This window comes from Serinus canaria, chromosome 14 (genome assembly GCF_022539315.1).
Source record: "Serinus canaria isolate serCan28SL12 chromosome 14, serCan2020, whole genome shotgun sequence".
Classification (NCBI taxonomy): Eukaryota; Metazoa; Chordata; class Aves; order Passeriformes; family Fringillidae; genus Serinus; species Serinus canaria.
In genome coordinates this window covers 14,696,977-14,708,555 of record NC_066328.1, presented here as the reverse complement: position 1 = coordinate 14,708,555, position 11,579 = coordinate 14,696,977, and the positions used below count along the sequence as shown (strand labels likewise).

Here is an 11,579-nt window from a genome sequence, read left to right as displayed (position 1 = left end):
CCTCTCCACAAAACCCTTCCCAGTGAGCAGGTAACTCAACGTGGTTCTGATTTCCTCCCACCTTGGAATAACTGCTCCTTTTCTTCTCTAAATTCTTGTCCCAGGGACACATTTCCAATGGAATCCCCTCCTGCCCCTCTGGATGGGTTTTATCTCCCAGGCACTGCTCCTGACCAGAGAGGGGAGCTTGCATTGAATTAAAAAAAAGGGGAAAAAAAGCTTAACAAGCAGCAAACAGGAATGGGAATGCTGGTCTGGGATCCATTATCCCCGACCCAGAGGTTGGAAAGCAAAAGAAATTCATTAAATTGGGGAGGGGGAGGCCAGGGCTGTTGGGTGCCCAGTCCATGGGGGTGCCCAGGGGTGTCACCTGTCACCCCTCTCCTGTCACCCCTCTCCCATCCAGGGCTGCACCTGCTGGAGAAGGAGCAGCCTGGAAGGAAAATCCACTGAAACCATGAGGGAGCCCTGAGCAAAGGCACCCTGGAAACCAGGGGAGGAGGGAAGGGAGAACTGGAGAATCCTCCTCTCACAGCCCTGCATCCCCAGGATGGGGACAGACACCCGGACACCACACCAAATTCTGGCTTCTCCCCAAACACAAACCAGTCCCAGGACTCACCTCATTGCTCACCTGCCACCCCATTCCCACGGGAGCTGCCCTGTCCCTGGCAGAGCCTGGGACTCCTTCTTTTCCCATTTTAGCACTTCCAGGAAAAACAAAAACCCAGTGAAGCTCCTGCTGGTTATTCAAGGATTGTTGGCTTTAATTCCTTTCCAGGAACACGCTCCCAGGGTGTCCATTTGCTGTATCTGGTCAAAAAGGTGCAGGAAGACACGGAGAGAGGCATTCCTGTGCCTGCATCCTCAGCCCACACCACCCCAGAGATCCCTCCTGCTTTGTTTTCCCATTTTGGCTTCAAACCCTCATTCAGCTGCTTCTGGCAACACCAACACCTCGCCCAAAACCAGGCATGGTTATCTGCTTGCCTCTTTCCCAGTTCCAGAGGAATTCCTGAATGGAGCAGCCTGGCAAAGGAAATCAACCAGTGAGGGGAGAAAAAGCAGCTCACAGAGGAAGTGGGCAAGCTGGCTGGGAATCTTCTGGAAGAATCTTCTGGAAAAGAGCTGTGAACGAGGAGATGGATAAAAACCAGAGAGGCAGGAGATGTCTGGAAGGCAGCTGCCCGTTCTCCATCTTCCCAGCTGGTCCCTCTTGTCCTGGCCATCCCTTCCCCTCAGTCCTGCAGGGGATGAGGCCAATTCCTGTCCTCAAAGAACTTCCTCAGGCCCTGCAGGCTGACGGGGGGGAAGTAGGGGCCGATCCTTTTCCGGATCCACCACTTCCCCTGGCGGGCGTGCTTCCCCCCGGGCTGGCTGAACTTGTACCTGAAGTGCTCCCCCCGGATCCACCTGTGGGAGACAAGGACAGCAGCTCAGGGCTCGCCAGGACTTCTGGGAAGAGGCTTGGAGCATGGTTTCATTCCTTTGGATTGGTGTTTTGGAGCCTTTCTGGATGGAGAAATCAGCTTGAGGGTGCTCAGGGTGGCTCCATATCCTGGTACTCCATCCTTCCATCCCATATCCATCCTATATTCATCCATCCATTCATTCATCCATCATTCATTCATCATCCATCCATCACCTATTCATCCATCCATCCATCCATCCAATATCCATCTATCCATCCAACATCCATCCATCCTTCCATCCCATATCCATTCATTCATCCATCATTCATTCATCATCCATCCATCACCCATCCATCCAATATCCATCTATCCATTCATAATCCATCCATCCTTCCATCCCATATCCATTCATTCATCCAACATCCATCCATCCTTCCATCCCATATCCATTCATCCAACATCCATCCATCCTTCCATCCCATATCCATTCATCCATCCATCCATCCAATATCCATCTATCTATTCATAATCCATCCATCCATCCATCCATCCCATATCCATTCATTCATCCATCATTCACTCATCATCCATCCATCCAACATCCATCCATCCAACATCCATCCATCCATCCATCCTTGGGATGCCCACAGCCAGCAGCAGTGACACTGGGAATGCCTTGGGAATGCTTTGGGAAGCTCCCAAGCTCCTCATGATGCCATTCAGGAACCCAGCTGTGCCTTGGGAATGACGCATGAGCAGAGGAGCTTCACCACGCCCTGCCCCGAGCACTCCCCACACCCTTCCACAGTGAAATATGAAAGAGTAACAATAAAAGCAGGGATAAGAAGATTGTTTCCTTTCTCAGAGCCAGCCTGGAGAGATTTTGCCCGGGAGATTTGGGAGCAGGGAGTCTGCCTGCCCAGCACCCCCTGCCCAGCACCCCCTGCCCAGCCGCCTCAGCGCGGCTCTCTGCGCATCTGTTTTCCGGCTGCTGCGGGAGCTGACAGCAGAGGAGGTTTGAAAGCGGTGCAGAAAGAAACATTCATCAGTGTCAGGAAACACTCTGGGAGCTGCCCACGCCGCTGGATCCGGGGGGTTTGTCCCCCTTGATGTAGGACATGCTGACAAGGGCCGGAGCGGCGCCCGCGCCGGGAGCATCGCCGGGCGAGCCCATAAAACACCCACAAAATAAAACTGTCAAAGTCGTGTCAGTGCTCATTTAAACCTGCTCTGCTCCACCAGGAAAATACAGACCCTGCTACTGAGCAGGGCACGGCAGCTGTGGGGTCCCTGGAGCACAGGGAAGGTCCCTGCTGCTGCTGAAATAAGGAGGGAGGGCTCCGATGGATTTGCCATGGGCTGTGGGGAGAGGGCAGGGTGGGAGCTGCAGCCAGGCTGAGGGGGGCTGCCAGCACAACCCAACAGCTCTGCTCCAGTCCTGCTGGGACCCAGGAGAGCAGCACAGGAAGGATTCTCCTACAAAACCGTGGGAATATGGGATGCCCAGGGAGGTTTGGAGTGCCCATCCCTGGAGGTGTCCAAGGAATTGCTGGGGGTGGCACTCAGAGCTCTGGGCTGGGGACAAGGTGGGCATGGGGCACAGCTGGGACTTGCTGCACTTAAAGGCCTTTCCCAGCCTCAGTGATCCTGGGATTCTGTGTCCATCACTCCCATCATGTTCTCCAGAGCAGCTGGGGCTGCCCCTGGGTCCTGGCAGTGCCCCAGGCCAGGCTGGACAGGGCTGGGAGCACCTGGGACAGTGGAAGTGTCCCTGCCATGGCAGGGGTGGCACTGGGTGGGCTTTGAGGTCCCTTCCATCCCAAACCATTCCATGACTCAATGACTGTGAGGATGAAGGAAGATAAATGGGAAAAGGGGCCCTGAGTGGAATGTGGGGAGCACAAACCTGCATCTCACCCCCACAAACTCTGCCCTGCAGCTGCTGCCTGCCTTCCAGCCTGGCCCATTCCTGCTCTCCCTCTCCTCCCTGCTTTCTGAGGCTGGGAAAAGCCAAGCAGGGGCTGGAGGGTCATTCCCACAGGGTTTCCTTTGCAGGAGCACAAAATTCCTGCTAATAACTGAGGGGTACTGAACAGCCTCATCCCTGGGGGGCCAGGGAGCCACTCCAGGATGATTGCAGATTTCCAACTGCTGCCTGATTGCCTTCTGGAATTCCCAAAACATCTTGCCCTCCAATCCCAGATCCACCTCCCAAAAATGCTGATTTTATGGCAGTCTGCTGCTCCCAGCATCCTCCACCTGCCACTCTGATGCTTGGGGGTTTCTCCTTCACTAAGAGGCTGCAGAGCACTTCCCAAGCTGCACCCATCTCCATGTATTCCCAAAATAAATGTGAGAAAGGTGGAAAAGCTGGAGCCCAGGAGGGAATATTTCCTTGGCAGGCTCAGGATGTAAAAGCTGCAGTGTTTAATACCCACTGGAGCCCCTCATTTCAGGGCTCACAGAGTTTACAAGCTCTGCCAGTGTTTATAACCTGCCTGGGTGCCTCAGTCCTGGAATTGTGGAGTTTTCCAGCTCCTCCAGGGCTGGTCCTGCTCCCTCTTCCCGGGATTCAGGGAGGGAAGGTGCTACAAACTCCCATCCCTCCAGGGCTCCCAGAGTTTGTGCAGTTTTGGGGCTTCCACAAAGATCTCCTGGCAGCTGGAAGGGATCCACAGATCTTGGAGACTGAGCCTGCAGGAGATTCCCTAATTCCTGCTCTGGAGAAGCAGCAACAGCTCCTGGAAGGTCAGGATGGAGCCGCCTGACCTCACCAGGATGTCCCAGGTACTCAGGGAAGGATGAGAAGGACTTTGGGATTTACTGAGCAAACACAAGCTGGCAGCTCCTCCTGGATCCCTGGCACCAGCTCCCATTAAAAAATGGTTTTAAACGGAAGGATTTGATGGGATATTGGGAAGGAATTCCTCCCTGGGAGGGTGGGCAGGCCCTGGCACAGGTTCCCAGAGAAGCTGTGGCTGCTCCAGCCTGGAAGTGTCCAAGGCCAGCTTGGATGGGGTCTGGTGGAGGATGTCCCTGCCCATGGCAAGGCTGGGATTGGATGGCATTCCAAGACTCTCCCAGGAGATGGAAAACCCTCTCTGCTGTGAGGAAAAGGGGACAAAAGGGTCCTTGGGACAACTCCTGCTCCAAGAGCGGTGCCAGGAGAGCGACGGCACTGACAGAGGAGCGAGGACTGAGCCTCCCCAAGAACCCTTCTGCCACCACCCTTCAGGGCATCCCCAACAGCCCCTGGCCTCGGGGAGAGGCCAGAAAAGCTAAAAATAATCAGCAGGACTTTTCAGAGCAAGGCTCTGCCCTCAGCAGATGCCCGGCAGCAGCTGCCCCGCGGCGCCCTCGGGAGCCGCTGGTGTTCCAGCCCCTCCTGCCAGCCCCAGGGGGATGTGCCCAAATGGTAAAAATTAGCAGCAATATTGGACTGCTTGGGATGGGGGCCTAAATCTCCCAGACAGCTGTAATTAGTTCCAGAGGGTGCAGCTGTCTCCCTGCAACAGCTGAGGGGTTCCAGGGAGAAAGAAAACCCAGCCCAGTGGTGGTTTCTGTTAGAATTAATGGCCTGCCAAGGCAAGGAGGGGTGGGAGAGGGAGAGGAAGAAAGCAAAACATGGGGTGTCTTTTTGGGGTGTAAATCAGGGGCTGGGAAGCCCAAATTCATGGAGGTAACATTGCTCCAGCATCGCTGCTCTTGCCCTCCTGGAGGGAGGGAGGGAGGGAGGGAGGGAGGGAGGGAGGGAGGATGAATTAATGGATCTTGGCCTAAATTGAGGGAATCGGGGCAGTTTTGGGGTTGGTTTTTAGTGCTGCTGATTCTGAGGCTCCTGCAAGGTCTGGTCCCACAGAGCTGGAGCATCCCAAGGGCAGCTGATCCTCAGAATCCCCTTGGGAAGTGGCACAGTGGGGTTTTCCCTCCCTGGATGGGGTGGGAAGGGTGGGACGACACCAAGGGCAGAGCAAACTGTGGGGGGGAGAAAAAACCCAACTGGCTCCAGGTGGATCCAAGGCTGGAATTCCCCCTGCCAAGGAAGAGAGATCCCATGGCCACCAGATTTCCCAGCCTGGGGGGAAATCCTGCCAGCCTGGGATGAGCTCTGCCTTCCCTGAAATACTGAGGGTGTTTTTTCCCCAAAGAAAACCCCTTAAACTTCCCTGCAGGGCTGTGGAATTCAATTCTGGTAATAGCTGAGAGATTCTTCTCCACCTAATCCCAGCCAGGCCTGGATTTTCCAGGAATTCCCACTCCCAGCACTGCTCCAGAGCCACCTCTGTCCCTGTCACTGCTCCAAACCCCAAACTGGCTTCTACAAATATGACCAAGCTCTTCCCATGGCTTGGGCTGGCTCCACAGACCCCAGCCCAGGTATCAGTCACTTTTAAAAGGGAAATAAAATAAAATCCCATTAAAAAGGATCCCAAATGCCCCATTCCCCTGTGCTCCAAAGCATCCCAAGGGAAGCACCAGCTCCTCACAAACACCACCACCACAAACCCAGCTCTTCACACCCATGGTGGGGCTTTTCCAACAAAGTGCTGCTTTAATTGGAATAAAAATCCTGGAGTGACCATGATTTAATACCAGAGACACCAAACAGACCCAAAAACCTGGGGTTTTTTCCCCCCTCCTGTGGGCTAAATCTGATTTTTGTTTCCTTTGATTGTTGCAGCCTTTCCCATGGTGTGTTCAACACTTCTTAATTTCTCAGCCCAAGCCCTCCTGTTCAGATTTACGAGGGCTGGGCTTTTATGAACTATCCACTGCCCTGGAATATTTGGGAAATCCACATTCCCCAAACATCACCAGCCTCGAGGTCCAAGCTTCCCACTCAGCCAGGCCCTCAACAATGCCCTCATTTTTAATCAGTCACCTGTTTCTCATTTGAAGTTTATCACACTTGAAAAAATACTATAATTCCTTGAGTTGTAAAGAACCCTCCCAACTTTGGTCTCCGAAATTTCATTTCGAAGGCATTAACTCATTCTGAAAGTCCCTTGGCTATTGGAGGTGTAGAGTTTCCATTAACAGGACAAACTCCGTGGAGGATGGAGTGCAAGGTTCTTATGGAAAACAGCCCCTTCCCCTAATTATTTAGTCTAGCAGGGAATGAAAATAATTAAGTCTCAAAATTCCCTTTGGAGGGGAGGGAGGGGGGGAATGAGGGTAGGAAAATTAGGAGTTTTTTCCACCCAGCTACTGTGGTGGGAATGAAGGGATCCCTAAGGCTGGGCAGCAAAATTTCCCCTCCATCTGGATATAAGTCCAGGATTAGGGAATTACAGGGTCAGGGATGGTTTGGGATGGAAGGGAGGTTAAAAATCACCCAGTTCCATCCCCTGCCGAGGGCACCAGGCCATGGAGGGCAGGGTTATGGGATTTGGGGAAGGAATTCCTCCCTGGCAGGGTGGGCAGGCCCTGGCACAGGTGCCCAGAGAAGCTGTGGCTGCCCCTGGATCCCTGGCAGTGCCCAAGGCCAGCCTGGACAGGGCTGGGAGCAGCCTGGGACAGTGGAAGATGCTGGGGTTGGAACTGGATGAGCTTTAAGCTCCTTCCCAACCCAAACCATTCCAGGATTTTGGGATTTTTACCATCTTGGGGTTTACAAAGCACCTCAGAGGAACCATTTTGGTAAAAGTGGGAAACTTTCTGTGCCTCAGCTGGAGAAGGAGTCTCTGTCCTCAGAGGCTTGGGGGGGATGCAGTGCCCTAAAGCTGGAAAACATCAGCGGGATCCGAGGGGAATTTCACTGCACAGAGAGCCCTGGACCTGCATCCCTGCTTGCAGCGCATCCTCAGAGCCCCAAATGGAAAACATTAGCAGCAGCATAACATGGCTTGAGCTGATCCAAAATGCCCCAAAAAATGTTTTCTCAGCTAAAAATAACTCCATCAAGAAAACAGACGCTTTTGGGACAAAATTCCTTTTGTGTAAAACCTCGGAGTTTTCCTCTGTGCCTTCCCCTGGCTGATGTTGGCTTTGTCTCTTCCTTGAAAACACAAACAATTCCAAAATGTGTGTCCACAGACTCAGTCATTCCTGCAGGGCTGCTTTGCCTTTGAAACACCTCAGGAGGTCCATGGGATGGTGGGGTTTGACCTGAGCTCACGAGGAGAACGTGGCAAAAGCCCCAGAGCTGAGGGCAGGAACCCCAGCAGGAGGGACCATTCCTGGCCAGGAGCAGCAGCACCGAGCCCTTCAGGGATCTGCTGGGAATGGGCTCATCCCAAGGGTCCCTGTGGCCCCTCCAGGGGGGAACTGAGGTGCTGGCAGCCCTTTGGTGTCCATCAAAGCCACCCTAAATCCCACCCCAAATCCCACCTGGCTCCCATCAAACACAAACCCCAACAGGAACCTCCCGTGCACGTCCGGGATGGGAACAAGGTGGATCAAGTTCTCCCTTGGGATAACTCCAGGCTCACCTTGGAGGGTCTCTGCCTGCAAAGGGGTTTGTGGCCAGCAGGGACAAGGTCCCCTCCTCCTGGGCCAGCAGCTTCCCAGCCAGGTGGATGATCCATTCGTTCTGCTCGTAGGTCTTGGGGAAGGAAGGAGAAATGGAAGCGTTAGGAACTGCTGGGCTTCTCCTGGAGGGTTACTGGGATTAAGGATTCCTGGCCTTGGGGAGGGATTTAGGTGGATTTGGGTGGAAAATGGTGAATTTCCCAGTGTTTCAGCACACAGCCCATGGGATCCTTGAGGTCCAGACAGAGACTGGCACCCTCAGGGAGCAGGGAGAGCTTCCCTGGGATTGTCCCATCTCATCTGCCTATTCTGCCCCCAAATATTTGATTTAAACCATTGATTTGGCAGCAAACCCCCCAGGGGAACCATAACAGCACATTTTCTACGGAGAACCCATCCACCCTTCTAACCCAGACTGCCTTCCCCTGGGAAAAGGGTTTGGGTTGGTTCCCTTGTGTTATCCAAAGGAAAACAGAAGAAAGTGGCTTCTCCATTCCCAATTCCTGTCTCCTCTCTATTTCCTGCTGTGTGATCCATCCCCTTCCAGTTCCTTCCTCCAGAGCCCCTTCTGGAGCAGCACAGTGCCAGAGTTTGCTCTGAACTCAGCTCACCCTGGGGAAGCAGGGATTTGGCCTGGGTGATCCTGGTGGATCCCTTCCAGCTGAGCCATTCCCTGGTTCTGTGATGTCCCTCCCTGCAGGAATCCTGCTCCCTGCTCTTCCTCAGCCTCCCCAGGAGCGTTGCAGAGATTTCCTGCAGTTTGCAGGAGCTCCTGGGTGGATTTTGGAGTGCAGGCAGTAGGGGACACTGTGGGAAAGGGAAAGCCGGGACTGTACCTGCAGGGCTGGAGGCAAAGCCCAGCCCCAGCTCCCCTCATGGCCTGTTTTGTTATTCCTGTCGCCAGGGGAAACGGGAGAGAAACCATGGAAAACACCAAGGCCCATCGGGGCAGCTCTGCCTCGCAGGGTTCTGACCCCAGCTCATCACGATGGAGAGGAAAACCACAGAAACTTCAGCCAGAAAACCTTCTCACAATGATGGCTCTCCCCCTCCTGCTTCCGTCCTGCTCCTTCCATCTGCTCCCATCCGTCAGGGAGGGATGATGGGGACAGGGATGCTCCCTCCCTCAGCCCCAGTGCCACCTCCTGGGCTCCCAGGGAGGGACAGGGGACAGAGGGCACTGAGGCCACCGTGGTCCTGACACGACAGGAGACGCGGTGAGCCCTGGAAGCAGGAGGGGGACGTGCCACACCAACCTCACCCAGGTCCCAGGGAGAGCTGGCACTGTCCCCATCCCTGCCCGAGGCCTGGCTGTGTCCCCATGGGTCACTCTCTGCCAGTCTCCGTGTCCCCCAACAGCTCTGGGATGCTGGAGGGGCTCAGGCTGGCACTTGGGAAGGTGGTGCCACCCTGGGAATCCCTGGCTGGGACAGAGGAGCTCCCAAAAGGTGCCAGTGCAGGGATCAGACACCACGAGTGACACCTCCAGCATCCTGAGTGTCCCTGGTCGTCCCGGTGCTCTGGATGATGTTAAACACCATTTCCAGCAGAGCCTGGGAGGTTTGGGAGCTCCTGTGTGCGAGCTGGGAAGCAGCAGGAGGATGGAACAGGAACCACCAGAGATCCCCAGCTGGAGCTCCAGGAGGCCCCAAAGCTGGTGAGCCCGACTGAGAGCCAGGAGGCTCCAGGAAGGTGGGATCGGCTCCCGTGGTCTCCAAATTGTTAATTAGCAGCTCTGTGCTCACCAGAGTTGGACTTCTGGTCTGTAAAGTGTTTTTCTTGTAAAATTTACAGCATGTCTGGCCCCAGTGAAGTCTGCGGTGAGAAATTTCCAGGCGGTGCAGCCCCCGCCCCCCGCCCGGGCTGTGCTAACGACCCTGCTTAACTCATTACCCTGCACAGTGACACCCTGGAAAAGGGGGAAAAGAGTCCAGGAAAAGGGGGAAAAGGGGAAAAAAAGGGGGAAAAGGGGGAAGGAATACAAAAGGGGGGAGGAAAGGGGGAAAAAAAAGGGGGAAAGGGGGAAAAAAAAAGGGGGGGAAAGGGGGAAAAAAAAGGGGGGGGAAAAAGGGGGAAAAAAAAGGGGGGAAGGGGGGAAAAAACGGGGGAAAAAGGGCTGGCGACCCAAAGGGGGAAATAAGGGGGAAAGAAAAAAAAGGGGGGAAAAAAAGGGGGAAAAAAAGGGGGGAAAAGGGGGAAAAGAGTCCAGGAGATCCGGGCTGCCCCCAGGGAAGAGTCACCCCGAGGGGCTCCTCTGTCCGTGGATCCAGCTGGATCTGCATGGTCAGCACGGAGGGATCTGAGTGCACACAGAGCCTGACCCACCCAGGGCATTGATTACAGGAGAAAAAAGAATCCAGGAGAGAGGCACACACTGCTGGGAGGTGGGCTGGCCTGGGCTGGGCTCAGCTTTAGGGGCTGGATCTTCAGTGAGCACTGGAGGAGTGATCCTGCACAGGGATGGATCCTTGGGCTGCTCCATCTCCATCATCTCCATCATCCCAGACAGGCACCACGACTCCCTCAGCTGCTCCTGCCCTCCCTGGGGCCACACAGAGCCTGTCCTGCATCCATCCTGGGCTAACAGGGGAGCCAGGGGCTGCAGGGCCACTGCAGGGAGCCCCATCCCTGTGTCACCCTGCCCCAGCACTCCTGGGCAGCTGCAGCCCCCACACACTTCCCTTGCACACCTGAGCTGAGTTTTCACTCTGTTCTGGCACAGAAATCTGTTCAGGGAGCTGAACACACCCCAGGGCAGCCCAGCAGGGCTGAGGGGTCCCACAGGAACCCAGCCCTGAAGCCAAAGCCTGTCTGTGTTCATGGACACCCCTGCAGATCCATGGGAATGTGAGGGGCAGCTCTCCAGCCAGATCATCCTCAGCTGTCCCTGCAGCCGGGACCAGCACCCAGAACCTCCAAAAATCCCATTCCAGGTACAGCAGAGGGGACTAACAAAGAACTTGGGGCACCTTTTTGCTAAGCTCTGAACTCCTGATGGGTTCCAGCCTCGTGCAGAGCTCAGGCAGAGACTTCCCCCACCTTCCCATGCCAGTCTCACCCCACATGGCACTTCGGGAAGGGGCTCTGCTCCTTCTCCCAGCCACACCTGAGGAGCTGGGCACCACTGCCCACCCTGCAGCAGCACTGCCCTGGCACTGCTGGCACTGCCCACCCTGCAGCAGCACTGCCCTGGCACTGCCCTGGCACTGCCCTGCAGCTGCTGGCACTGCCTGAGCTCCCCACTCTGACACCTTTCCAGGGAACAGACACGGTGTTCTCACCTTGAACACATTCCCTGTGTCCAGGAGAATTTAATCACTGCACAGAACTGAACCCCACAGCTCTGCTAGGGCAGGCCCCAGCCAGGAGCCAGAGCAAAGCAGCCACAGCAGCACCAAACCCTGCTGATAACAAAGCCAAGGGAACGTTATCATCCCAAAAAAAACCCCAAAAAACCCCTCTGGAGCTACTGGGAACATGTTCCCAACTGAAATAATAATAATAAGGAGTTTTTTCCTTGAGCTTTAATTGGTCATTTAATGAAAAAGGGCTGGGGATTAGTGTGGTGTTTTATGGAATCTGGGGGCTGGCACGGGCACAGGAGGAGGTCAGGATGAGATGCACATGTGGGAACAGCTGGAAACTTGGCACAGGAGCCCAGGGTTATTATTTCACGTGGTTGGGAGCCCTGAGTGG

The 11,579-nt window shown here is 54.9% G+C and overlaps 1 protein-coding gene across 2 annotated transcripts in view; it reads right to left on the bottom strand.

Moving 5' to 3' along the window:
* Window positions 1-742: 742 nt before the first annotated feature.
* LMF1 (lipase maturation factor 1) overlaps window positions 743-11,579 on the bottom strand; it is a 137,576-nt gene continuing 126,739 nt past the window's right edge. For both annotated transcript variants that reach the window (XM_018915784.3, XM_050979908.1), the window contains 2 exons: window positions 7,844-7,956; window positions 743-1,413 (listed from right to left, as the gene is read on the bottom strand). In XM_018915784.3, the coding sequence (XP_018771329.2) occupies window positions 1,239-1,413; window positions 7,844-7,956 (288 nt within the window). In that variant the 3' untranslated portion in view covers window positions 743-1,238. The remainder of the gene's footprint in view (window positions 1,414-7,843; window positions 7,957-11,579) is intronic.